The sequence below is a fragment of the Sciurus carolinensis genome, chromosome 1 (genome assembly GCF_902686445.1).
Source record: "Sciurus carolinensis chromosome 1, mSciCar1.2, whole genome shotgun sequence".
Classification (NCBI taxonomy): Eukaryota; Metazoa; Chordata; class Mammalia; order Rodentia; family Sciuridae; genus Sciurus; species Sciurus carolinensis.
The window spans coordinates 175,378,993-175,404,816 of NC_062213.1; the positions used below are offsets into that span (position 1 = coordinate 175,378,993).

The window sequence follows — 25,824 nt, forward strand, 5'->3', positions numbered from 1 at the left end:
CCCCGGTCCAGTTCAAGAGAGTCAGCCAATGGATGAGAGCCAGAGAAAGGGAGGGGCGGGGCATGGTTGCTAGAGGGGTGAGGCGAGAGACTCTGAGTGACTCCGGGGTTGCTAGGGAGGAAGGTCACAGAGCGCGGCTCAGGGATTGGGCAGTGTCGGGGAAGGAGGTGGGGACTGGGCGGTGTCCGGGAGGCGCCCCAACGAGGCGCGGGCGCGCGAGCCAGAGTTCCGGCTGTAGGCCCGTGCTGAGGGCCGGCACCTTCATCATGGCCTGGGCTGACTTGGACTACACCATCGAGATCCCGGATCAGCCCTGCTGGAGCCAGAGTATGGATCGAGGGTTGGGTTCTGTCGTGGGGAGGTGACCTAACAAATCTGAGGGTCGCAAGCGCAGCTGTAGCTCCGCCCGTCTCGCGGCCCCGCCCTCTCGCGTCCCGCCCCCTCGCTGGATCCGGCAGGTCCGGGATTTGTGGGGCGCGGAGAGCCCCGCCCCTTTATGGGCCCCACCCAGAACGCTCCTCCTTCCAGAGCCCCGCCCTCCCTGCGTCTGCGTCTGCTGGGTCGGGGTCTCTTTTTCTGCTTTTCAGATCAGTGGTTCTCAGGTTCCTACCCTTTTTGTTCTCTTAGTAGCTGGAGAATGCCTAGGGTAGATTCCCTTTGATTCCTTTGTTTGGGATCGGGTTTCCCGCTTCTCGCCTCTCTTCTCCAGTTGTCTCTGGTTCTCCAAGGAACCTGGAATTCAGAAGCGCTAGCCTTCACTCTCCACTTTTCTTGGCAGTGGTTAATAGACCAGTTTCGTCCTTCAGGTAGAACTCTGTTGAAATCCTGACTCCTCCTTTTTAGTAGTTGGATGATTTTGGGTAAGCTACCCGCTCTGAACTTCAGTGTATTCCTTTGCAAAACGAGGGTAACTGTAGTAAACTCCCTCACTGGGTTGTTGGTCACACAACTAGGATTATTTGTGTAAACAGCCTGGCATAGGGCCTTTACCTGGAGTGTATTTAGTAATCAGCATTTAGGATTAGCGTTGTCTCCCTGCTCCCCAGTCATAACATTGAAGAAAGATGTGTGGGAGGTTCCACAAAATTAGTAGCCTTTAAAACTGGCCTGAGTCCATGGGACAGTGTAAGTTGGGCAGCTTATAGAATGGAAGAAAAGTTGTCCCCGTCGGGAATTGTGGTAGAGGAGTCTGGGCGTACTGTCAGCTTGGGTCCAGTCTATTTGACCCGCATTACTCCAGCAATGCCTTCAGGTCTCCAGTCTCACTACCAGCAGCTCAACCTCTTGTATTGCTACCACAGTGATCTTCCTAATGCAAAGGTTTGATCTCATCACTGCTTTTCATAAAACCCTTCAGTGGCTCCTTATTGCCCTCGGAATAAATCAAGTCCAGATTTCTTAGTATGGCATTCAAAGTCCTTCATAATTTAGCAGCCCTTGCTTACTTCTTTGATCACTATGTCCTTCTGCTGATCAGTGTGAATTTTATGTTCTGGCAACACCAAATGGCTTATGATTCTCCACACGCTTCTTACTTCTCTGCCTTTGCTTCTGCTCTTTCCTCTGTCTGGAATGCCCTTTCCCCTCTGCTGCCCTGCACTGCCTCCACTCTTGTCCAGCTCACCACGTAGAGCTTAGCTTAGATGTTGCCTCCTTCAGGAGAGTCTTTCCAGACACCTCCCGTAGCATTTTTTTTGTTGCTGTTTATCTTTCTTTCTTTTTTATTGGTGCATACATCCTGTAGCATCTTGTGTTCTTTGGTTGAAGTCTAAGAGGTCAGCCCTTAGGCTTCCAAAGATCACATGGCTCCAACTAGCTTTTTTTTCTCTAGGACTAAATCTGTTGGCTTAGGGCTATTGAGCTTATAGATGTAAAAATACTTTAGAAAAGTTAAGTCAGTTAATAGTTTTATCCTTGGAGAGCCTTCAGGTGTAAAGGGCAGTATCTGCCTTCTGCATGATGAGGAGGACAGAAAAATTTTCTCTGCCGATGTGCGCAGCCTGTGACAAATCTTGGTTCTCATTTCTACTGTACCTCTTACTAGCTCTATGGCTTTGGCAAGCTATTAACCCTCTAAACTTCATATTCCTCCACTGTCAAATGGAAATAATTATAAGGGTTAACAGGGAAGTGATTGAATGCATGTGCCTGGCATAGAGCAGGTTCTGGGTGCATTTCCTCCCTTAGGCCTCCCCTCACGGTTTCCAGAGGCTGAGGCTTAGAATTGGAAGACATTGGGGCCATTTTGTCCTGCATCCCTTTGCCAGCATGAGAGCATTTTGTTGCTAGCAGGTCCATTTCTCCCCAAACATCCTGGTCTGTTGGAGGCGACTGGCATTGTTAGAAAGCACTTCCCTTTCTGGAACCACAATAGGCCTTCCTCTCATTTCCACTCTCAGTTCAGCATTTGCTGGGTCCTGGCCTTTGGTTAGTTGGTGCCACCTCAGAAATGATTCACATACAGGCACCCTTTAGGAAACTGTGGCTCTGGGGAGGGAATGAAGATTTTTAAGCAGATGGTTTCAAAATGTAATGGTCACTATAGGACTAGAATTGTTGTGGTGGTGATAACACAGAGCAGGGAGTCTCTATTCCTCTTTTCAAGAGACAGGTGTCTTGAAGAAATACCTCCAGAGCTTTTGGTTGATCCTCTACCACCTGATTGTGCTGACCTACTACTGCTTTAGTTCCTCATATCCTTCCCTCTCACAGTGCATGTCCCACAGCTGAGCTGGAGATTGTAGAACTCCTCAGAAGGATGTCAGGACATTGTAATTCCCTAAATTCATTTGTTCCCTCTGTAGAGTGTTCCACTCCAGGCTGACATGGCTGCACACAGTGACAGTCTTCAGGGGCCTCAGAGATTGTTTCTCTTTGCAGTGGAGAAGTGTGCAGGATGGTCATGTTTAGTTTTGGAATTACTTTCCCCCAATATTTGAAACCCAAACCCCAGAGCCAGCCCTGCTGTGAGCTGACAAGAGAGGTGAGCAGCTGATGCTGGCACATACATTATCTGGAAGGCAGCTGTAGATTGGAGTCATTCAGAACCCTGGGTTTTGTGAGCCAGACTAGGCAGCAGAGGATCTTCCTGTTGGGAATCCCACCAGCCCGTTTGTGTGGTTGCCTGTGCCCAGGGTAGTCTACCTGACCTTTGATCTGGAATCTGTCCTTCCTTTCATTTTCTTGGACCAGGATCCCTTTTTTCTCCTAATTCCCAGCTCCCTTTCATTCCTTTGAGTGAAGGTTGTGTCCTGGGGGCTCCCATAGCACTGTATCGCTCTGTTATAGTGCCTTTGACAGTTTTGCTCATTGTTGCCAGGGCCTGGCAGTGATGAGGTGCCAAGCTAGCTGACTGGAATCACTTGGAAGCACTGTGTGTCCAGGCCAGAGCTGCTCTGACATCCCAGCTGGGCTGTGCCATTCCTCCTTCCATCCAGAGAATGGTCAACTGAGTCCTACTCAGGTCCCCTCTTTTTTTTTTTTTTCCCCCCCGCAGAGTTGAGGTTGGAACCCAGGGCCTCTCACATGCTAGGTAAATGGTTCTAACCCCTGAGCTACACACCAACCCAGCCAGCCTTCTTAAAGGCATGCTGCTCTCATGTTCACTGAACATTTTAAAAAGTCATTCATTTGTAGAATTAATAGGGCTGGGGTCATGGGCTGGAGACAGTGGTCTTGCTCTTAGAGTAAACAGAAGGCCTCAAGGAGATCACAGAGAAAGGAGGTGAGGGGCTTTAGATTCCTACACTTTATTATGAGTCTGCTCTTTTGCTAGCCACTGGCCAGGGTCAAAGAACTGCTCTATCTTCTTAACCCTAAGGAAGCTTTCACTAGTGCCAGGAAAACTGCTGAGGTCTATATGACCTTGGGGGTCCATGGTGGGAGGTAGATCTTGGCGAGCAGACCTGTGGTGAGCAGAGAAGGTACAGAAGGACTCTGAGGGAGGACTTGGAGTGAATTGGCTGGAAGGGGCAACCCTAGCAAGGAGGCTGTGGTGAGCTTTGGGTAGAGGAAGTTGAGTTGAAACCCTCAAGAGCTGTCAGGTCTAAAAGATCCAGGAGAAGAATCAGTTAAGACTTGAGGATCTTTGGATCCTCAAGGCTGTTGCAGCCTCCATCTTCTCCCTCTTCTAGAAGAGTTTCTTTTTTCTTTTCTTTCTTTCTTTCTTTCTTTTTTTTTTTTTTTGAATCCTCTTGTCTTTTCTTTCAGCCATTAAAAACTCCCTTTCCAAGTGCCCAGTCTATGTCAGGTGCTGTATTAGGCCCTGCATTTGAAGTCAAAGCCTAATGCACCCTTTGCAGGCCTTTTTCTCTGTCGTTCATACACAGTTGACCATGTCCATGCCCTAGCCACATGCCGACCTGCCTTTCATTATTTTATTAATCCTCACAACCATCTTGTGAAGTAGGGGTGCTCTTAATCCCATTTTACGATGAGGAACAGATGAATGGGGGAGGTGAAGTACCTTGCCCAAAGTAATTCCAGATTTCGGCTTGAGAGTCTTACTCCAAATCTTGTGCATGCAGATTTCAGTTGCCATTGGAAAGGGCTGCCTGAATGCAATGCCATTTCTAGGAAACAGCAAGGGGCATGCACAAAGAAAGGGGTGTCCATTCAAGTATTTTTATTACAGCCTCAAATTGGAAACAACATCATGTCTAATAGTGGGAGATTGGTCACCATAAATTATGAAACATTCTATAGCTGCTCTGCAGCCACTAAAAATAATGGTGTAGAAATATATAAACTGACAGGGAAAGATGTTCACAATATATTGCTAAACGGAAGAAAGCAGATTACAAACAGTATGATTCCAATTTTATTAGGTATTCATTTTCTGCTTTTTCTACAGTGAACATGCATTACTGGTGAGGTAATAATAATTTCTACTTATTGAACTCTTTCTTTGTGCCAGGTCCCTTTGCTAAGCCCTCCATAGTCACTATTATATATTGAATTCTTTTTGTTATTGTCCCCATTTCACAGACATGGAAATTGAAACTTAGAGAATTTGCTTAAGTTCCTTTTTAAAAATATAATGTTATTGTATTTTTTTGCATCTTTATTTTATTTATATATTTTTATTTGGTGCTGAGAATTAAACCCAGTGCCTCTCATGCTAGGCCAGTGCCCCATCACTGAGCCACACCCCTTGCCCCTTGCTTCAGTTCTGTTGCATAGATATCAGGTGGCAGAACCAGAGATTGGAACCCAGATATGGTTTTGTATGGTATGTACTCTTAGATGCTATACTTTTTTTTTTTTATTGTAAACAAATGGGATAGATGATGTTTCTCTGTTTGTACATGGCGTAAAGGCATACCATTTGTGTAATCATAAATTTACATAGGGTAATGTTGTTTGATTCATTCTGTTATTTTTTCCCTCCCCCCCCACCCCTCCCACCCCTCTTTTCCCTCTATACAGTCCTTCCTTCCTCCATTCTTTTCCCCCTCCCTAACCCTAACTCTAACCCTAACACTAATCTTAGATACTATACTACTCTCTCATACTGTTATTTCAAAAGTTAAATGTAAAATAAAGTAATTTGGTTTAAATATAGGAGCAGTGAGACTCTAGAAAGTTTTCTGGGGAATAGAGAAAATTAAGGATTCTTTTATCCTTTGCATTTAAAAATAACATAGGTTCTTTGTATTTTGCTTCTGGCTTACAAATAAATAGCATATATTATACCACAGACCCTTATGCCTTGTCAGGCCTCTCCTTTGTCTTCCCCACATGCCCCCGGGACATCCACAATCTAATTCACGCCTTAGTTTTATGACTGGAACTGTTGTACAATATACTTAGTTGTAATTCTTGTATTCTTGGTGTCAGTGTTATTTGTTGAGAAACCGTGGATGACAGGGATCCTGGGAGACTAAATTGTTATGGGGAGTGCTCAAGAAGTGCCAGGGAAGAGCTGGGCCTGGTGCCTGCCTGTAATCCCAGAAACTTGGGAGACGGAGGCAGGAAAATCAAAGTTTGAAACCAGCCTTAACAATTTAGTGAGTCCCTTTCTTAAAAATAAAAACTAAAAAGATCTGGGGATGTAGCTCAGTGGTAGAGCACCCCTGCGTTCAATTCCCAGTACCATCACCACCAAAAAAAAAAAAAAAAAAAAAGTTTCCTAGGATAGAAAAGAAAGTTCCCCATTGCCAAGGGGCTTCTGGTTATCCTTGACCTCTTTGACTTGAACTGCTTTGATTAGACCACCTCCCCTATTATGATTTTGAAATAACATTTGAACTCTCATTGCAAAAGTGATACATATTAACTTAAATCTTTTGTGTGTGTGTGTGTGTGTGGTGCTAGGATCAAACCCATAACTCTACCACTGAAGTACATTCATAGCCCCATATTGATTTGAGAAAATGGGTAAAAAAAAGGTCTTGAAAAATAAATTGTCTCTGATCTCAGAAATACTTGCTATTAATATTTGATATAGTTTTTCAATGCATAACGTGTATATGTTTTAAAGGATATTCTGTAGTGATACTACTTTTAACTTGCTTTTTCACTTAATGTATTACTATTTAAAAAATAATAACAGGGCTGGGGTTGTGGCTCAGTGGTAGAGCCCTTGCCTCGAAATGTGTGAGATACTGGGTTCAATTCTTCAGCACTGCATATAAATAAATGAATAAAGAAACTAAAGGTACATCAACAACTAAAAGAAAATATATTTTAAAAAATAATAACACAAATATAATTCACATGTTGTAAAATTTACCCTTTTAAAACGTGTAGTTTGAACTGGGGATATAACTTAGTGAGAGGATTTGCCTAGTATGCATGAAGCCCTGGGTTCAGTCTCCAGTACCACACACACAAAAAAGTGGGCATACTGCTGCCTGTCTGTAATCCCATTGACTCAGGAGACTGAGGGAAGAAAATCGCTAGTTTGAGACCAGCCTCAGCAATTTAGTGAGACCTTAAGCAACTTAGTGAGACCCTGTTTCAAAATAAAAAACAAAAAGAGCTGGGGATGTGACTCAGTGGTCAAGCACTTCTGGATTCAATCCCCAGTACAAAAAAACAAAACAAAACAAACAAACAAAAAAAAAGAAAAAGTACAATCCACTGTTTTTTAGTATATTCACAGACTTGTGAGACCATCACCATTATCTAACTCCAAAACGTTTTCATCACAGAAAAAAGAAACCTCATACCCATTAGAAGTCATTCCCATTTCCTCCTCTAGCCCTGACAGCCACTAGCCTACTTTCTGTCTCTACGAATTTGCCTATTCTAGATGTTTTCCCCCTCAGTACTGGGGATTGAACCCCCAGGGGTGCTGTATCTCTGAGCTAAACCACTAGCCCTTCTTATTTATTTTTTTAAAATTTTGAGACAGAATCTCTCTTGCTAAATTGCTGAGACTGACCTTGAATTTGCAGTTCTCCTCCCAACTTCCCAAGTCATTGGGCTTATAGCCATGTGCCACTGAGCCCAGCTTAGCTTAAATATTTTATATATATGGAATCATGATATGTGTGTGACCTTTTGTGTCTAACTGTTCTTACTTAGCATATGATTTTAAGGTTCATTCATGTTGGAGTATGGGCAGTATTTTATTCCTTTTTTATGACTAAATAGTATTCCATTGAATGGATGGTTCATTATAGGTGATAGAATTATTTCTACTTTTTGGCTATTGTCAAATGCTACTATGAAAATTCATGTGGAAGTTTTTTGTGTGGACATATGTTTTCAGTTCTGTTGGGTAAATTTATCTAGAAGTGAAATTTCTGGGTCATACAGTAACTGTTTAATTTTTTTGAGGAACTGCCAAACCATTTTCCATGGTGGCTCTACTTTCCATTCCCACCAGCAGTGTATGAAGACTTTTATTTCTCTACTTTCTCATCAACACTTGCTATTATCTGACTTTTTACAGCCATGCTAGTGACAAAGTGATACCTCATTGTGGGTTAGACTTTAATTTCTCTAATCTTTTCATGCACTTATTGGCCATTTGTATATCTTCTTTGGAGAAATGTCTGTTCAAATCCTTTGCTCATTTTAAAATTGGACTGTTCGTTGTTTTGTTGTTAAATTGTAAGTTTTAAAAAATATATCCTGGGAACAAGCCCCTCATCATGTATGTGATTTGCAAATATTTTCTCCATTCTGTGGGTATTGTTTCACTCCTTAAATGGTGCTCTTGTAAGTGCAAAATATTTTAATTTTGTTGAAATCCCAATTTATTTATTTTGTTTGTTGTTCCAGAAACTATTGCCTAATTCAAGATCACAAGGGTTTACTCCAATGTTTTTTCTTTGAGACTTATAATTTTAGATCTTCCATTAATGTCTATGATCCGCTTAACACATTAGTGAATATTTCTATATGAGTCAGCCTTTTTCTTAGCAGTGGAATTGCCAAGTCAAAAATTGCATATTTTTGAGACTTTGGATAATATGTCCTAAAATTGTTGTGACTCGTTTGCCTACCCTTGCTGCCTGTTTCTTGACTGCTCTGGTTCTGACTTTCACCATCTCTTGCTGTGCATGTTTTAATAACTTCCTCCCTTTCCTAACAAACACTGTCAAGGCAGTATGCTAAGAGGAGTGGTGTGGTGTTGGTGGGTGCTGGGACAGTTCAGAGAAGTAGCACCTAAACTAGTCTGATCACTGGGGAGGGCATTGAGGAGGACTTCTGGAAATGAAAAGCAAGCTGACTTTGTAAGTGGAGAGGGCATTAGCAAAGCATAAACATGAAGCATCAGCATCTTGGGCTGGGAATAAAAAGCACGGGTAAGGTCCTGGAGGTAGTGGAAGTATAAGGTGGAGGTAGGAGAGTGGAAGTTGGCTCTGCCACTTCCTGGTTGTGTGTTTGGAGGGAAAAGGACATACTTTCTCTGTTAGTTTCTCATCTGCAAAATGGAAATAGTAGCTAACACCTAGGATGGTTGCAGGACCAAATGAAACAGTATATGTTGACATCTGAGTGGCCAGTCCCTGAGGAGGAGCAAGTGAATGATGTCAGTGTTGGGTCTGCCAATGTATAGGAGGCAGCTGTGTGTAGTTTTGGAACTGAAGCAGTTTGGTTTAGACCACATAGGTAGTAGATATAAGCTGATCTTTCCAGTTCAATTCCAGTTTTCAGTACTTAAATTAGTTATGTAGCCTTAAGTGTGTAATTTACCATTTCTGTGCCTCGTTTTTTATTTGTAAAATAAGAATTCCTTGTTTCTAGGGTTGTCATGATTAAATGGTTAAATGTTGATGATTAAATGAATTGATAGGTAAAAATGCCAAATTCTTAGAATAGCACCTGGTGCATAATATTCTCTGTGTTAGCTCTTTTTATTGAGAGGTTTGTAATGATTTTGGCACAAAGTGTACTTGTACTTGATTGCTAGTGCAAGGTCATGGCAAGTCTTTGAATAGAGTAGGACACCAAGCCAGGGACCAAAGTCTTCAGTCCTTACATTTTATATGCCAGAGGCCAGGAGAGTCTGTAGCAGGAGGAGCAGAGAGTGGGATGACCAGTGGAGTGAGCAAGAGAGGAGTAGGGGTTTGCACAGGAGGGTGGAGGAGTTGTGGTCTGGATGTGGCAATAAACAACAGCCATAACCAAGAGTTTTATTACTCTGGAAAGGGCAATGGGGAACAAGAAGAATGCCAGCTCTTTCTCCTTGGAGCCATCTTTCGATTTGCAACATGTATTTAGTCACTCACCAGTAACTTCTTAGTGCCTGATGGGCCAGCCACAGTGCTGACCATTGGGGGCATGACCATAAACATGACAGAGTTTCCTGCCTTCATGGAACCTGCTGGTTAAGGACAGAGAGAGACAGACATTAAACAAATAATTGTGTAAGTCATTAATGCGTACAGATTGGGTCATGCCACTTTCTGCATTTCAGAATCTTTATTTGCTCTTCATTGCAGTGGAATATAAAACCCTGGCTCCTACGCAGGGTCAGGTATTGGTCCTGTTCTTGGCAGCTCTTCCATCTACTACTGCTCGCTCCCCCTGGGTTCCAGTCCCCCAGGACTGCTTACTATGCCTCAGGTGGACTACAACATCTCCACAACTCCATTCTCTACTCATGTCCTCTGTCCACCCAGCGCACTCCTACTGGGCCTTCGAGGCCACTGCAGCAAATGTGTGTTCCTTTGGGAGACCTTTCCTGGTCACCATCACTCTCCCAGACATATTCCCAAGGCACATTGGATTTTCTGGGACTGTAACCCTTCACGTATAGAATCAGAAGGGGCAAATGTGGCTCCAGCAGGGAGAAGGTCATGACAAACCTTCAAGTTAGGAATGGGCATAGAGAGCAGGGCACTGGGAGGAGCATGTGTGAGGGAGCAGGAGATGTCCCAGGGTGAGAAGGGTCCCTTGGAGCAACCTCCAGGGCCTGGCCAGAGAAAGGACTGGTTCCACCCCTTTGAGAACATGAGGGAAATCTTGGGATCTGGAAGTAGCCAAAATGTGTCAGTTTCTTCATGGAGATACTTATTTGGTAGAGAGTCATTTCTGCCAAGGGTGCCAGAAAAACCTGCAGTGGAGCAAAGCAGAGTTATGTGCATCTCAGAATGGGAAGGGCCAGGCCCAGTAGAACCTGCTCGAACCTTCTGTGAATGTAGAATGCCCCTTTCTGCTTATGGGGGCTGGCCTTATCATCCTTCAGTCACCAGTGAATGTGACCTCCCTTAGCTGCCTTCTCTGTATTTGAGATAAATCTCAAAGCCCTTTGCTGGTGTCTTGCAGGGGACTTTTGAGGTTTTTTTTTTTTTAATAGGTTGGGGAAGGGGAGACTATTCTGAGGTAGCTGCACAGAGAGGTAAGGGAGGCTCCCAAGGCAGGGTCTCAGAAGTCTAGTAGTGTGACCTCAGAGATTCTGCAGATCCAAATAGTAGCTGTTGATTACTACCCAAGAGGCCACCTCAGTCTGAGCTTCATGGCCCCACTTTGGGTATCTCCACCAGAAAGGCCAGCACAGGTGAAGGGCTGTCCTGGCAAAAGATGGGGACATCAGGCTGAGAAAGGCAGTGAGAATATTTGGAGCAACTTGAGTTAGAGCAAGGTCAAGGCCAGTGTCAGTAGTGGCTGGGAGGGCTGGCAGGTGTCAGCAAGGGACTGAGACCCTGGCAATTTCTGCTCCAGCCTGAATTGCAACTGGCCCAGGATCCCCGTGGGTGCGGGCAGTTAATCTCTGAAGGCCAGAGTCACCACTCCTAGAGAGCAGGAACATTGAACTTTTCAATCACATTAATTTCCACAGGAAATTGTTGTCTTCCTTTTGTCCAAAGGTTAGTGATTTATATTTACCATCCTCTTAACTAGGCTTGAAATTTACTGTTGCCAGGTCACCACCAGCATCCATAAATTTCAGGATGGCAGCTGAGCATAGCCAAGTAGCTTGGTCCTTGCAAGGGTACACACCAGCCCTTTCAGGAGGGCAGCTATCTAGCTGCAGACATCCTTGCACAGATGTCCTCCGTGGGGGTGGGCATTCACTTTGCAGGGAAACGAGATGAGTCCTGTTGTCCAAAGTTGCAGGAGACCTCTTCAGCAACCATGGCAGAGGCAGCTGGCTCATGCCTCCCAGCACATCACCCGAGGAAGACCTAGCTAGGGGGCGGTGGCCCAAGAGCTGCTCCAGGAGCTTAGGGTGGGTAGTAGGGGCCAGATTCCCAGTTCCATTCTTCCTGTGCCCATAAGTAAGACATTTAATCTCATTCTGCTTTTAGTTTAGAATATAGGTATGTGTTTTCCTGGCAGGACAGGATGGGAGCCAGAGTCATTCTACCTCATGTCCCTGCTTACACTGTCCTTTCCATTGCTCCTCTTAAGACCTTTTTCTTCCATTAGCTCTTGGAATTAGAAAAAAGGCTGGCAGCCTTTCTGTCTTTTCATGCTTTTCTTCCGCCTGTGGTTTCTGTGCTTTTTGCAGAGACCCCAGCAGCACCATGTTGGGATAGAGCGTTCGGAGGTTCACCACTTTGGTGGTCCATCGGAGCTACTGTGAGGAGGGCCCTGGGAAAAATTTGCCATTTTCAGTGGAAAACAAGTGACACTTACTGGTTATGATGACCTTATACTTTGGATCAGGTTTTGCTGCACCTTTCTTTATAGTAAGACACCAACTGCTTAAGAAATAGGGACGTTTTAATCCATCCATTTAACAGATATGAAGAATGTTTTAAGAGGTGCAATCTCTGAAAAATGGGTCAAACTCTTGGATTCACAGCATCCTGGATATGTTTGTAAATAATTAATGACATGAAAAAAAAAGAGAGAAAGAAAAAAGAAAAGAAGCCGGCAAACTTTTTCTGTGAAGGGCCAATAGTATTTTAAACTCTGTGAGCCATACAGTCTCTGTTGTAACTACTCGGTGCTGCTATTTTTGTATGAAAGTAGCCATAGAGAATAAATAAGTTGAATGAGTGTGGCTAAATTCCTATAAAAATTTATTTGTGAACACACAAATTTAAATTTTATATAATTGTCATATGTCACAAAAATATTATTATTTTGATTTTTTTAACCATTTAAAAATGTAAAAGTCATTTTAGCCTATAGACTATACAAAGGCAGTGGGCCTGATTGGGCTATGGTTTGCCAACCCCTGGATTGGAAGGGGAAGTTGCCTGGAGAAGGTATTCACTTTCCCCTCCTTGACTGTCTTTGAATCACTAAAGAAAGGTGCCCTCAAGAGGGCTTTCCAGTGATGCCACGGTTCTTCCTGAGAGGTCTGCAGAAAGACAGTCAGGGTAGGACAGTGGCAGGAGCCCCCTGGGAGCCTGGAGCAGAGAGGCTGGAGGGATGCCTGGGCCTGGCACCTGTTGGTTCCCTGCCTTTGGCCACAGTGGTATTGGCTTTGGGTTGACCAGAACCCCCATCCTACCTTGGGTGTTGATAGTTCGCATCTGTGTTTCAGAGAATGACCCCAGCCAAGGTGGGAAGGAGGCAGGGACGCGGCAGCCTGTGGTGATTCTCTTGGGCTGGGGTGGCTGCAGGGACAAGAACCTTGCCAAGTACAGCGCCATCTACCATGAAAGGGTGAGTACTGCAGGCATGTGGATACCCAGATGGTTGGGTTCCTGCCACCTCTGGGTACTCTGGGGAACTCCCAGCCTCTGGCTGCCTCACCTCTGGGCTGCAGTGAAGGCTGACCCACTCTGTGACAGGCTTAGGAATAGTGCTAAGAACTAGTGTTAAGAACAACCTGTGAGGAAGATGATGGGGTCATGGGGACTTTGGCAGGATTATCCCCCACTCACTTTGCTTCCAGCTTTGTGTCCTAGTCTGGCTCCTTCAGTCCCTTGACCTGCTTCTCTCCTGGAATCCTGCAGTGGGCAGCCTTGATGTTCTCCCCACTGGTGGAGTCACCCCAGGCCTTAAGTCCTGTTGACTGGATGATGCCTCTCTGGGTGGTAGGAGCAAGGGCTGGGTGTGCTGGGCATACTTCCTGTTCCCAGGACTTTCTCCTTTCCTGTCAGGTAAGTTTCTGTCTTGGGACTGACCATGGTACCTTTTCATATTCCCAGAGTTACAGGGCCTCTTGGAGAAGTCATGCTGCTTCTCAAGCTGCACCAAGAGTTGGCTGTAGAGGTGGTAACTGGAGGGGGCCCTTGGAGGGCCTGGTTATATTTTGGAACTCCCTTTTATGTCTTTAGTCTCTGGCTCTTCTCTGCCCTCCTCAGGGCAGGTCTTCCCAAAGCAGCCTTTGGCAGGGGTTCTGTTTGGACAGCCTCAACTGCTAGATGGAAGGCCCAGGCAAAGGAGTAGGAGTTACCTGGGAGAAAGACCAGCTGATGCCCCTTTCCTTGACCTCCTTCCACTAACCATTGTCTGTACTCTGCCCGAGCAGCATGGAACCTCTGGAAGAGGAGAGGCTTTGGGGGAGAAAAGTAGTTTTGAGTTTGAAGCTTCCTTTCAGCCAATAAAGTGGCCCTCTGCCTTTGCCTTTTGTAGACTACTTTGCTCCTCAGATAATCAGCTCCTGGATCCTTGAGGGCAGACAGGGGAATAGGAGTGGTTGAGTGTGCTAGTACAGAGAATGAAAGTGCAAGTGTGGAGAGGTGAGGCTTGGTGTGGGGAGGGTTGTCAGGGGATTTAAACAGGGGCATGATGTTAGATTTGCCATCTGAAAGCACCTCACTGCAGAGTTGGGGGAAAGATTGAAGGTGCTGGGACTGGAATCCAGAAGGAAGTTTGGAAAGGGGTGCAGTGGCCCAGGTCAGGGTGGTCAGAACCTTAGGGCTGGTGGTGCAGGTGGAAGGAAAGTGATGGGTGGAGGAGCTTGTTGGGAGGTAGAAAGATAGCTCATGAAAGATTAGAAGGGGTCCAGGGTCATACCAAGTTTCTGGCTGGAGCACATTCTGGGTAGAGGGAGGTATGTTTTTGAGACAGGAGCACTAGAAGAGAATCCACAGTTTCTAGGGTCAATGAGATCTCTAGGGAGTGTAGAGACAGAAAGAAGAGGGCTGGGATAGCCCAGAGGAACCCAAACTTAGTAGAAAATGGAGAGAATTCTATGAGGAAAGGAGGAGTGGCCAGGAAGGACAAGAAAACCCAGGAGGACATGACAGAAAGAACAGAGAAACAGGGCCCTTGGAGGAGGAGGAAGGAAGATGTTATGTGGGCAGAAGGTGTGAGGGAGAAAATGGATGGAGCAAGATTCTAGAGCAGGCAAAGGGGCTGAAGTTGCAAGACTGGTAGAGGCAAGGAGGGGATTGCCTCTACCCCTCATAGGGAGGAGGACAGGATGGGTGCAGAGAAGAAACTTTTCCAATCTAAACGCCAATATTTAATTTCTTTTTAGAGACACACACAAAGGTTTATTTGGGAAAGCAGAGGAACATTCAAGGGAGAATGCAGGCTATCTCCAGAGGGAGACAACCTTCATTATTTAAAGGAAAATAAAAATATATTCCACCACCTGGAGATGACCTCTGTTTACACCTTAGGGTATCTCCTTCCAGGTTTTTTCTGGATCTTCTCTTTGCCTGGATGAGAGCTACTGAGTATGCCATTTTATAGCCTGCTTTTTTTAGATCATGCTTTCCATCTTCTCATGTTAATAAATTTTCATCACATCTAGTTTCCGTGTTCAAATGCCCAAATTGTCCTCTGAGTGTCCTTTACAGTTGATTTGCCCAAACCAGGGTCACACATTGTATCTAGTTCTTTTGTTCCTTAGGCTCTATATCCAGAACAGCCCCTTTCTCATGATTAAAAATGTTTCTTTTTTTGACTAACTGGAGGGACTGGGCTCCAGTTAAGGAAATAGTTGTAGGAGTGTGTAAGCTCCAGATGCTGCCAGGAGAAAAGTGGTGGGGACTGAGAGGCCTCTATTAGATTTGACCATTGGGAGCATGGGTGGCCTTAAGCGACGCTGCCACCCAAGTATTGGGAGCCTCCAGACCTAGCAGGTCGGGGCAATAGCAGGCAACCTGGCTGACCATCCATTTGGTTGTGGGTCACTCAAGAACTGTGCCCACATAATTTTCTCCTGGTTATTATAACCATCTCTGATGATTGTTACAACTGTTGGTCGTGAGTTTACTTTGTGCCATGTTTTGCTTTGGTCACTTGAGATACTTTTTTTTTTTCTCATTTAATTTCCACCATAACCTTAGGAGATGGGTGTTATCCCAATAATAGATGGGGACTCAGAAAGAACTAAATTGCTTTTTTTTTTTTCATACTGTTATTAAATGCTAGGACCAGGAATTAAACCCAGACCTGTCTGACCCCAGAGCCTGGCCAACTCAGATTCCTGACAAAGGGCGCTTTGTCTCTAGAACAGGTTAACGAGCGGGATTAAGATTGAGGTAGGGTGCCTTTGGCTGCCTTTTCTAACAGGCCTAGAAGGAGACCTTTTTGGAGGTTTTGAGTTACACTGGCCCAGGCAGTGAGGCATATAGAAGCCTAAAGAGAGTTTGGGCCCAGATTTTAGAATTTGAGGAACAACAGTATTTACTGTATTTGGAATTTCAGGGTGAGTGTGAGGAGTGATCCTAGGCTCAGGAATGAGACAGATATGGGGGTCAGGCTCCTGAATCCAGACAGTATGGACTATGCTTTCATGTCCTTGGTGGGGAGAAGGGGATGACAGTGACAAGAGATGGATGCCTTGGGGGCTGGCTCAGAAGTGGCCTCCGGTGGTCAAGGCTGGGGCCTGCAGACTCTCTTAGGAGTTGGTCGCATGGTGTTGTGTTGGGGAGGTAGGGTTAATGGAGAGAAGTTGCTGCAGCAAGGTGTAGCTGAGCAGTGAGGCTTTAAATGTACAAGGTCTGGGGTGCGGTTGGGATGTGAGGACAGAGAAGGAAATGGAATGAAGAGACATTCTGGTCAGCCTCGACGTCTCCAAAGCATGCTCATCTCCAGGCCCCACGTACCATCCCAGAGGCATAATCAACATTAAGCAGAGTCCAAAAATGGGCCTTGAGTGTACCTTCCACTCCTGGAAAACACCTGTGTCTATGAGTAGTGAGCTGGTGCCCAGGTTGAAGCAGGGCCTAGAGTGTTGCTGGACTCTGGCCTTGTGGAAGTTGGGATTACTGGGCCTCTCTGATGTAGCTTGTGCCCACCACCCCCACTGTATCCCCGGGGATTGACCAGGCTTCTCTCCTCTCCCCAGGGCTGCATCGTGATCCGATACACAGCCCCATGGCACATGATCTTCTTCTCAGAGTCCCTGGGCATCCCTTCACTTCGCTTGTTGGCCCAGAAGCTGCTTGAGCTACTCTTTGATTATGAGATTGAGAGGGAGCCCTTGCTCTTCCATGTCTTCAGCAATGCTGGCGTCATGCTGTACCGCTACGTGCTGGAGCTCCTACAGACCCATCAGCGCTTCTGCCATCTGCGTGTGGTGGGCACCATTTTTGACAGTGGTCCTGGTGATAGCAACCTGGTAGGGGCCCTACGGGCCCTGGCAGTCATCCTGGAACATCGGCCTGCCTTGATGCGCCTGTTACTCCTGGTGGCCTTCACCCTGGTGGCAGTCCTGTTCCATATCCTACTTGCTCCACTCACTGCCCTCTTCCACACCCACTTCTATGACAAGCTACGGGATGCAGGCTCCCACTGGCCTGAGCTCTATCTCTACTCAAGGGCAGATGAGGTTGTCCTAGCCAGGGATGTGGAACGCATGGTGGAAGCACGCCTGGCTCACCAGGTCCTGGTACGCTCTGTGGACTTTGTGTCATCTGCACATGTCAGCCACCTTCGTGACTACCCTATTTACTACACAAGCCTCTGTGTCGACTTCATGCGCAATTGTGTCCAGTGCTCAGGTCCTGCTCCAGAAATAAATGCCTGACACCTCCCACAATCTACATCTGCCCTGAGGGACTGCTGGTGATTGTAGTGGGCACAAGTGCCTGGGCAGGTTTCTGTGGAGCCTTGTAGTTGATTTTTCAAACAAGTGCAACAATCAGCCTGATGATTCCTGAGGCATTCAGGCTGGAAAGGGTTAAAAAAGCAGGGGAGAGGGTTGAGGATGAACCTCAGAGTTGATTTAAAAAAAAAATTTGTGGTAAGAATCCTTGTATGGGATCTACTCTCTTAAAAAAGTTCCAAGTGTATAATACACTTAACTGATAACCCTATTGTTAAGTGTAGGTGCAATGTTATATATAGCAGATCTCTAGAACTTTATACTTATTGCCAGAGTATACTTGTTGCCACCTCCATTCAGATTTCCTGAATGGAGGTGAGCTTTATTGGGGAGGTAAAGCATGAATCTCACTTGCCCATTCACTCAGAGAAGCTTCTCTGACCTCAGCCCAGGAGTCTGAGGCGGATGCCAGATTAGCTGAGGATGCAGAGATGTGTGCTGCCCAGCTCTTCCACACTTTGCTAGGAAGCCACTAGGTCTGGGAAAGTTGTGAGTTGTCTTTGTAAGGGGCAGTTGGAGTGGGAAGCAGTAAGGCAGCAATGTTACAATGCGAGCTGTGGCAAGTTAACTCTGGTGTCCTAAAGACCAGAATTCCAGGGTAAAGGGAGTTTTGGCTGAAATGACATCATCTCCTTGAAAGGAGACCCACTTGATACTCTACGGGCAGGGGAAGCGGCTTCAGCCTTACAGTTCTGTCCCATATATCATTCTGTGAGTCACTGCTACACAGTGCTGGCACATGGGTATTCAATAAATATTTGTTGATTGAATGAACTTGCTGTGGTAGTCAAGAGGCCTGGGGGTTAAGGATGGGCTTTCAAAGTTTGGAAGACAGTGAAGCAATGGCTGGAAAGCTCTGGGTTGGAACTGATCCCTGATATTCTTAGGGGTGATGGATTCCCTTTCCCTGGGGCCAAGTTCTGTCTGCAGGACATCAGTCCTCTGGGAATCCCCATTACTGTTGCTGTGATTCCTATGCTGTGGCTGCATTCCTAGCCATGGCCAACAGGTGGCAGTGCCGCCTGTGCCATGAAAGCTCAAAGATCCAACAGCATGGCTGGCTTCAGCAGAATGCCCTTCCTGTGGGTTAATGTGCCTATTAAGAGAGCACTTGGCCTCTAGGGTGCGGGTAACCAGCTATCAAGGACCTAGAGTCCAAGGCAGAGAGAGGGGGGAATAGATATAAAAGGAGTCAGCCTGACTGGAATTTCTTCTTTGCCATCACCCTTACTTCCTGTAGGCCCACTCTTTCAAGCCTACTTCTTTTACAGACCTTCAGCCATCGGTGGGACTGCTTCACTTCCCTAGAGGCTATATACAGTCCCTGTGATCTCAGGCCCCAGGATTTTGTTTAGGGTATTTGTCCCAAGCTGGGCATGGGACAGTGAGGCCTTTGCTGGGCTCCAACCAAGGGTGGCTTGTCATGTGCACTTCCACTGGGTGCAGGAGGCAAGAGCTGCCAAGACCTGCTGATTCTCCAAGCATTCTAGAGGTGGGTGTCTAAGGCAGGGGATTTGGGCAAAGGAGAGGTGGGCCTGGCTGTAAGAATGTGTCAAGGAGTTTGGAGTCATGGAGACTCTTGGCTCTTGAATTTTAACACATCTATTTTCCTTAAGACATCTTTCTGCTGTGGGCAAGGATTGGTCTACACCTGTCTGAGACACATCTAGGATGCTGGTCTACTTCAGCAGCAGGGGAGTTGTGGGAGTGACCAACAAGTGCTCCATCACCAGTGCTAGAGGCCTAGCTAGGCCTAGTTACCTAACTTGAGTGAAGGTCCATCTTGGATAGTAGGAGTTGCTACTGTTTCCATTTGAGGATCTGGGCAGCAACTACATCAAGCTGGTGGGAACTAGGATGAATAGAATAAAAGCCCAGAAGACCCAAGATTGTGATCCCAGGAGCACCTTTCAGGGGACTAGAAAAGGACAGAAACCTGGGGCTTGGGTTTTTAACCCAAGCCTGCAGCTGTTTCTGCTCTAGGTTGGGGGATAGAGCTTACATTCCCTCTGTACCCCCAAGCTCTGACCTCTTCTATGATTAATGAGCTGACGATTCTGCATCAATAAGGAATTAACCTAGAGCCCCTACCCATCAATAGTCAGGAGCCCAGATCTCTAGCCCCACCCCCACTCCTGCTGGAATGCTCCAGGGCCCCTAAGCAGACCAACAGTGTATGGCTTCACAAGGATCTACATCTAAGTCCTCTTCCCAAGACTGCTGCCTAGGATTAACCCTTTACCTGCCTCAGTCCACCCACTGCTGTCAACTCCTTATTCCCCCATACATACACACAGGCAGCAGCTGTTTATATTGGTTTAATCCATGTCAAATGTAGTTTACAAAGGGAAAGGACAAGTACCTTTGTATAGAATATACAGACACAGCATCACACCATGGGGCCCACAGGAGGGGCAGGGAGACAACTTTTCCCTGGGAACAGCATCTCTACTCCCAGGAAGGTTCTCAGCAGAAGGCTACAGCCGGGGGCATCTCAGTCAGCTCCAACCTCAGCTTCTGTTTCAGCTCGGGACCTTCTTCCTGCCTCACCCTCAACTCTTATGAAGAGCCCCATGAGCTAAGACTAAGGAGAGGGTCATGTCCCTCAGGGCATGTACCCCATGTCTGGGAGAAGAAATATACACCACTGAACACCGAGCACATGGGAGAGGGAAGGGACGCCATGGGAGAGGGAGAGGCAGGTACCCTAAGAGGTGGATGGGCCGAGCCCCCAGCCAGCCCTGAAGGAGGCACTGCTTCCCGAGGTTCTTAAAAAAAGAAGAAAATCATACAACCGAAGGTGGGGGCATGGAGGGCAAAGGAGTTGTCCCATTTATACACAACATTGTAAACATACACGGTCTATATTACATGTGCTTCAGTCTGGTGTTTGCATGTCTGTCTGTCCATCTGGGAGCTGTATCTCAGGAGCCTTGCCCCTCTACTCCCACCCCCACCTCCCTGCCCCACTCTGGGAACAGAGGCCAGAATAAGTATGGTCCCCAGGCTTGGTGGGAGCTAGCAGGCAGGGCCTGGGCCTCAGCCTCCACTCTGGCTCCAGAGTCCTGTGTGTGTGTGTATGCTTGTGTGTGCGCATGTGAATGTATGTACATGGGGAATCTGTGTGCAAGTATGTACAAGGGGAGAGGGTCACTGTCACAGAGGCTGGGGGCAGGTGAGGCTGCTTGAGGCAAGGCCTGCCTGGGTGGCTAGCTCACAAGTAGATCCTCCGAAGGTCTCCAGGCGCTGTGATAGTGTTGCACTGAGGGCATAGCTTCTTGGCACCCTGTAGGGGGAAGAGGGCTATGATCAGACACATGTGCCACATGTTTGTGCATGTGAGTATGTGGGCCTAAAGCTGCATCTCTCTGCACTAGTGTGTGCTGGGACTTTGGTTGTATCAGCCAGGCTGGGGATGCACGGGCGGCCTCTGAGCAGGCAGGCACGCTCCTGTGTTGGGGGGACGCCAGGATCAAACCGCCTGGCCAGCCCCGCAGCGGGAGCCCCAGTAATGAGAACAAGGCTGGGTCCAGCTGTGGCTGCCGCGGCCCTAACGAGATTACATGCGGCCTTTGATCAGGACACAGAGCCCACGTCCGGGCCTTTTATTGCTGTCTCCGGGCGACATTTTAATGGCTGCTCCTGAGCGAAGAACAGGGGCAGGAGCAGAAGGAGCTTAGTAATGGGAGGGGGAGGGGCTGAGGCCCTGGTCCTGCTTACCCACCACCAGCCTTCTCCTGACCTGGGATCTCACCAATGTGTGATGTGGTGGGCCTTGGGGTGGGGGGGAGCAGAATGTAGTGAGTCCATGGAGGGGAGAATTTAATAACCCTGAGGTGGGGGGCAGAGAAAGCAGTGATTCGCTGGGGGTGGTGGGGTAGTGGTGGTGTAAATATGCTGGCTCTGGCTGTGTTCTATGCTCCTGTTCTTCCTTATCCTTCACTCCCCACCTCCACAAAGCAGGCACAAGCAGAGGCATGAACATCCGTGCAGTGCCCCCCAAACAGCCACCCTACCCCCAACTTCCACACCACCTCACCAGGGTTCGCAGCCAGCATTCCTCACAGTGCACATGCCAACACTGGATTGACGTTAGGGGCATTGAGTATGAGTCCTAGGGAAAAGGTGGGCAGAGAAGGGATCACTGAGGCAGGAACACCCTTCCAAGAACCCACCAGAGACCCTTTCCAACACCTCAGGAGCACTGAAGCCTGACCAAGGGTACCCCTAGGTTCCCTCTTACTTACCATGCAGATGAGGCATTTGTATCGGTCCCCCCGAGATAGCTGCCGTTCAAGCTCCCTGACCCGAGCCTTCAGGGCCTCAAACGTGGTCACAGCTGAATCTTCAGTGATTCTGTAAAGAAGATACACAGTTGGGTAGTAGGCTGGTGTCCCTAATCTGAACCTTCAGCCCATATACCTCCCTTAATCCAGAACCATGTTTCCTAGACATCCCCACACACTCCTTCCCCAACGTCCCACAGCTGCAAACCCTACTTCAGAACTAAACTCACTCTGTTCCTCCATCTCCATCTGATGAATTTCTAAACCAGACACCTGAGAACCATTCTTAATCACTATTTCTTAGTCATCCACAACTTCGAAAAAATCTCCCACCTGTCCTAATAGGAATCACTCCACGTCTTTCCACCCTTACCACTACTGGTTGGGCCTCCTGGACTCTTGCATGGATCACTCCACTAAGCTGAGTAAACAGCCTCCTTGCTCCAGTCTCTCATCTCCATCCCATTCTCCCAGCACCTAGAACTTACATTGTAAAAGCAAATCTGATCATTTTTACTCCAACATTTCAATGTCTCTCTCAGAATAAAGCTCTAACAAACTCCTCCTTAGTCTGGCCTTGCCAGCCTGTACCCCTCAGCACCCTGCCACATTCACTATGCTCTATCCACACAAACTGGTCACTGTCTTCATGTAAACCACCCTTTCCATTCTCTTGGCCTCCACATTTTGTTTCCTCTGGGTCCTCCCAACTCCTCACCCCCAACTCACCAGCTCTGCCTCCTCATCCAGAAACCTTTTCCAATGCTCCCAGACAGTACCACTACTGGGGGCTCTCAGGGCACCCTGTATCCAACTCAAACCCAACAGTCCAACTGCAAAGGTCTTTGTCTCTCCACTAGACTGAGTTCCCCAAGGGCAGGCTCTCACTTGGCCAGTATTTACTTTGGACCTAAGCCCCACTTCTGGCATGTGAACATGAGTAAACATTTGTAAAATGAAGAGCCAGTCCAACCTCCAGGGAAAGGGAGATGTGGGGCTGGACAGATCCCATAAAATCTAGGTCCCTTTGCCATAGGCCTGGCCTCCCTCAAGGGCTCCTTGTTATTTCTTCCTAGGCCCATCTGATACCCTAGTAAGCCTCAGCCTGTTGTCCAAGCCCTGTACCATAAGGTCCCTATGACTCTTCCAAGACCGGTCATATTGCTGAATAGGGAATTGCTAAGACTCTTAAGGATCCCTCCTGCCCGTCCTAAAACAAGTGAACAGAGCTACTCACAGAGAAAAATGCCCGCCGGAAGAGTAGAAAAATGGTACTGGGGATGGCCGTAGGGAATAAGGATAATAATACAAAGAAAATAGCTAAAATTTATTAAGTACTTACTAAATGCCAGGGATTGTACTGAGGGATTGATAATTATTATCCTATTTACACCTCATAAAAACCCTGTGAGAAGATTCTAATATTCCCATTTTGTACACGAAGAAACAAAAAGCACAGAAAAATTAAACAACCTGCCCGGTGTTCACACAGATTTGGGGAGATGGGACTCCATTGTGGCAGACTGAGCCTGTGGTCAACTGTGACTAACTGTTACTCTATACTGGCTTATAAGGAGATGTGTCTCAGGTCAAGGGAACAGAAGAAACAAAGACCAAGAGGCCCAAGAGCCCAGTTGGGCTGGAAGGCTCATCTGTAGGTAGGCAAAAGTTGCTAAAGTGAGAGAGGAGACTTGTCTGGCAGAACTCAATTCCAGTCAGAAACTGAAGTACCTCATGGGCAATGGGAAGTTGTGGGGATGTTAGAAGAAGGGTGTGATAAAACAGGTAATGTTTAAGAGGTATTCAATAAGGAAGTGAAAAGCAGGACTAAAGGGGGTATGGAGGACACAGGCAGAAACACAGTGAGTTGTGGTGTGGGCATGGACAATATCCTGGGGGTGCCTGTTCTGCCAGCCTGAGAGAGACAATGGTCCAGAGAAAGCTTGAGGTGGCCTATCACTGTTAGATGCAAAGTAGTCTTGGGGGATGTGGTAACATTTGACAGACAACAAACTTCAATCTCTGACCTTTTTCTTTTTAGGTGCTAGAAGCAACATAGAATATAACTCCCTAGTGGTCTGTGTTCCTATACTGGGAATGCTCTAGATCCACCAGCTATGGATCCATTATTCTTTAGGCCCTGCCTCTCCAGGGATACTGAGAAAGGCTGTCTCCAGTTCCTTCTGGTACTGATTCCCAGGAGTGTCCGTTCCATCTCACTCTGGGACGTCTTCACCCCTACCCTCACAAGCAGCTGCACAGCTGGTTCATTCCCTGGCATTCTGCCTGATGCCGTATGTACCATCCCCATCTCAATTGCTGCTAAATTCCTGACAAGGATGGGGAGTTATGTTCCCTTCCTTTCCAAGACCCATGCTAGGAATTTCAAAGATGGGGAAACAAATACCTAAGAACTCCAAGGTCACATCACAGGCCAAGATATAGTTCTAAAGCCCACCTTTCCTAGATTTGCTCAGCACATACCTGACCTCTACTCTTTGCTCTGGTGAAATACCCAATCCTCCAACCCCTGACCCAGCTTGGTTGTTAGCTATTCCTGAGCCCCTCCAGGGCATGAGGTGGCCAGATTCCTGGAGGAAGCCATAGCATCCTGCCTTTTCCCTTTCCTGGAACATGAAACAGATCTAAGGCAGGATTCCATACTCTATGGATAAGGAAGACAGAAGTCATAGGGATTGAAGGGCTCCAACCTTGGCTGATCCAGACCCAATGGTGATCTTTGCACAGGAGCAAGTCAATCCCCAACTCATCTCAAGAGCCCTGCCTACTGGAGCCTGTGCTCACACAAGTGGGACTTCCCCCAGTCTTGGGTGGGTAGCACCTTCATGGATGGCCACTGGCTCTGGCCCCCCACCTCCTCCTCAGGCGCCATCCCTGATTAATGATCTTGTCTTTCTGATTTATGAGCAGCCCCTCCAGACGAGGGTGGGTGCCCCTTATAGCCCCGCCCGCCCCGCTCAGCTGGAGTAGGAGAGAATTATTAAATAAACATCCATACGTCATTTCTCCCCCCCAAAGCTGGTTGCGCCGAACCTGTACGGCCCGCTCCGGCGCTGACACGGAGCAGCTGCAGTGATTCATGGGCAGCCGGGCCCTGCGCCGCGGCCCATACATCATGCCAGCAGCACTCGCGGCCCCGGCCGAGATAAACTGATCAACCACAACGGGCTGGAATGAATTTATGACAACACAAAATGGAGGGAAACAAATGGGAGGTGACCCTGGGCCACCGACCCAGCCCTGCATCGGCCTGCAATCCACTCTCCTGGCAGAAGGCAAGATGGAACACTGGTCCTAGAATGAAGAGGCTGCCATTTAACCCCAGGGAACCTACCCCATAACTAGAGGGAGTGGGGTGGGTGCAGGGAGATAAGCAATGGCCAATGGCAGCAGCTCTAGGCAGCCCAGACTGGACAATGCCACCTCCTAGGGTTGGAACTGGCCTTGCCTGCGCTTCTGGAAAGGCAGTAAGATGCCCAGTTGATATTAAATCTTTGTGGCTCCCGGGGATCCAGGCCAGAGGGGCTGCCCAGTCCTAGGTAAAGTACTAATGGATCCCTTTTTCCCCTGCTGGAAAGCCCTGGCCAAAAATTCCTACCAGAAGTGATGAGACCCAGTGCTCCTGCCTAAAACCCACTGCGAGCGCCACCCGGGACAAGAAAAATGAAACCAATTTAGCTCCCGATTAAGAAACAGAAACTGGAGATGAATCAAGTGCGCCGGCTGGGCTGGGCGGCCATACATCACATTCCCCGGGTGGAGGCCGCCGCAGCGGGCAGGCAGGCACGCAGGCGGACTGCTCCTCCCTCCACCAAGGCTCCCAGGTCTATGGCCCAGCGATCAATTCACAGAGTCACGCTTAGCACCAGCTGGGCTCCAATGCCGGCTGTGTGCCCAGGGCAGCAGGACTGAGCTACACTTGGGAGGGCCAGAAGCCCTGGCAGCAGGCCTTCCTACTAGCAACTGTCCCCCCTACCCCACCCCAGTCCTGGCTAGCCACACTCACTTCTCGATGTCGCTGTTCTTGCATGTCTTCTGCATGGCCTCCTGCTTGCTGCTTTCACCATTGCTGGTGGATGGCATCTCTGCAGGGACAGAGGGACAACTCATACTTTGGCCAGATTGGATAACATAGGTGAGAGCTTGGGCTTG

At 47.5% G+C, this 25,824-nt stretch overlaps 2 protein-coding genes and 1 pseudogene across 6 annotated transcripts in view; 2 read left to right on the top strand and 1 right to left on the bottom strand.

Annotated features, from left to right (window-relative positions):
* Positions 1-175: 175 nt before the first annotated feature.
* Tmem53 (transmembrane protein 53) overlaps positions 176-25,824 on the top strand; it is a 29,313-nt gene continuing 3,664 nt past the window's right edge. The window contains exons 1-3 of one of the 3 annotated variants that reach the window (XM_047545436.1): positions 176-327; positions 12,899-13,020; positions 16,607-18,127. In XM_047545436.1, coding sequence (XP_047401392.1) covers positions 267-327; positions 12,899-13,020; positions 16,607-17,287 — 864 coding nt within the window. In that variant the 5' untranslated portion in view covers positions 176-266 and the 3' untranslated portion in view covers positions 17,288-18,127. Of the gene's footprint in view, positions 328-12,898; positions 13,021-16,606; positions 18,128-25,824 lie in introns of those variants that run through there. The other 2 variants (XM_047545445.1, XM_047545454.1) reach the window with 2 other exon arrangements.
* LOC124980170 (cytochrome c oxidase subunit 7C, mitochondrial-like) lies at positions 11,928-12,119 on the top strand (annotated as a pseudogene).
* Positions 19,671-25,824, bottom strand: part of Rnf220 (ring finger protein 220) — a 217,123-nt gene continuing 210,969 nt past the window's right edge. For all 3 annotated transcript variants that reach the window (XM_047545405.1, XM_047545415.1, XM_047545423.1), the window contains 4 exons: positions 25,679-25,757; positions 21,613-21,721; positions 21,405-21,479; positions 19,671-20,651 (listed from right to left, as the gene is read on the bottom strand). In XM_047545405.1, the coding sequence (XP_047401361.1) occupies positions 20,580-20,651; positions 21,405-21,479; positions 21,613-21,721; positions 25,679-25,757 (335 nt within the window). In that variant the 3' untranslated portion in view covers positions 19,671-20,579. The remainder of the gene's footprint in view (positions 20,652-21,404; positions 21,480-21,612; positions 21,722-25,678; positions 25,758-25,824) is intronic.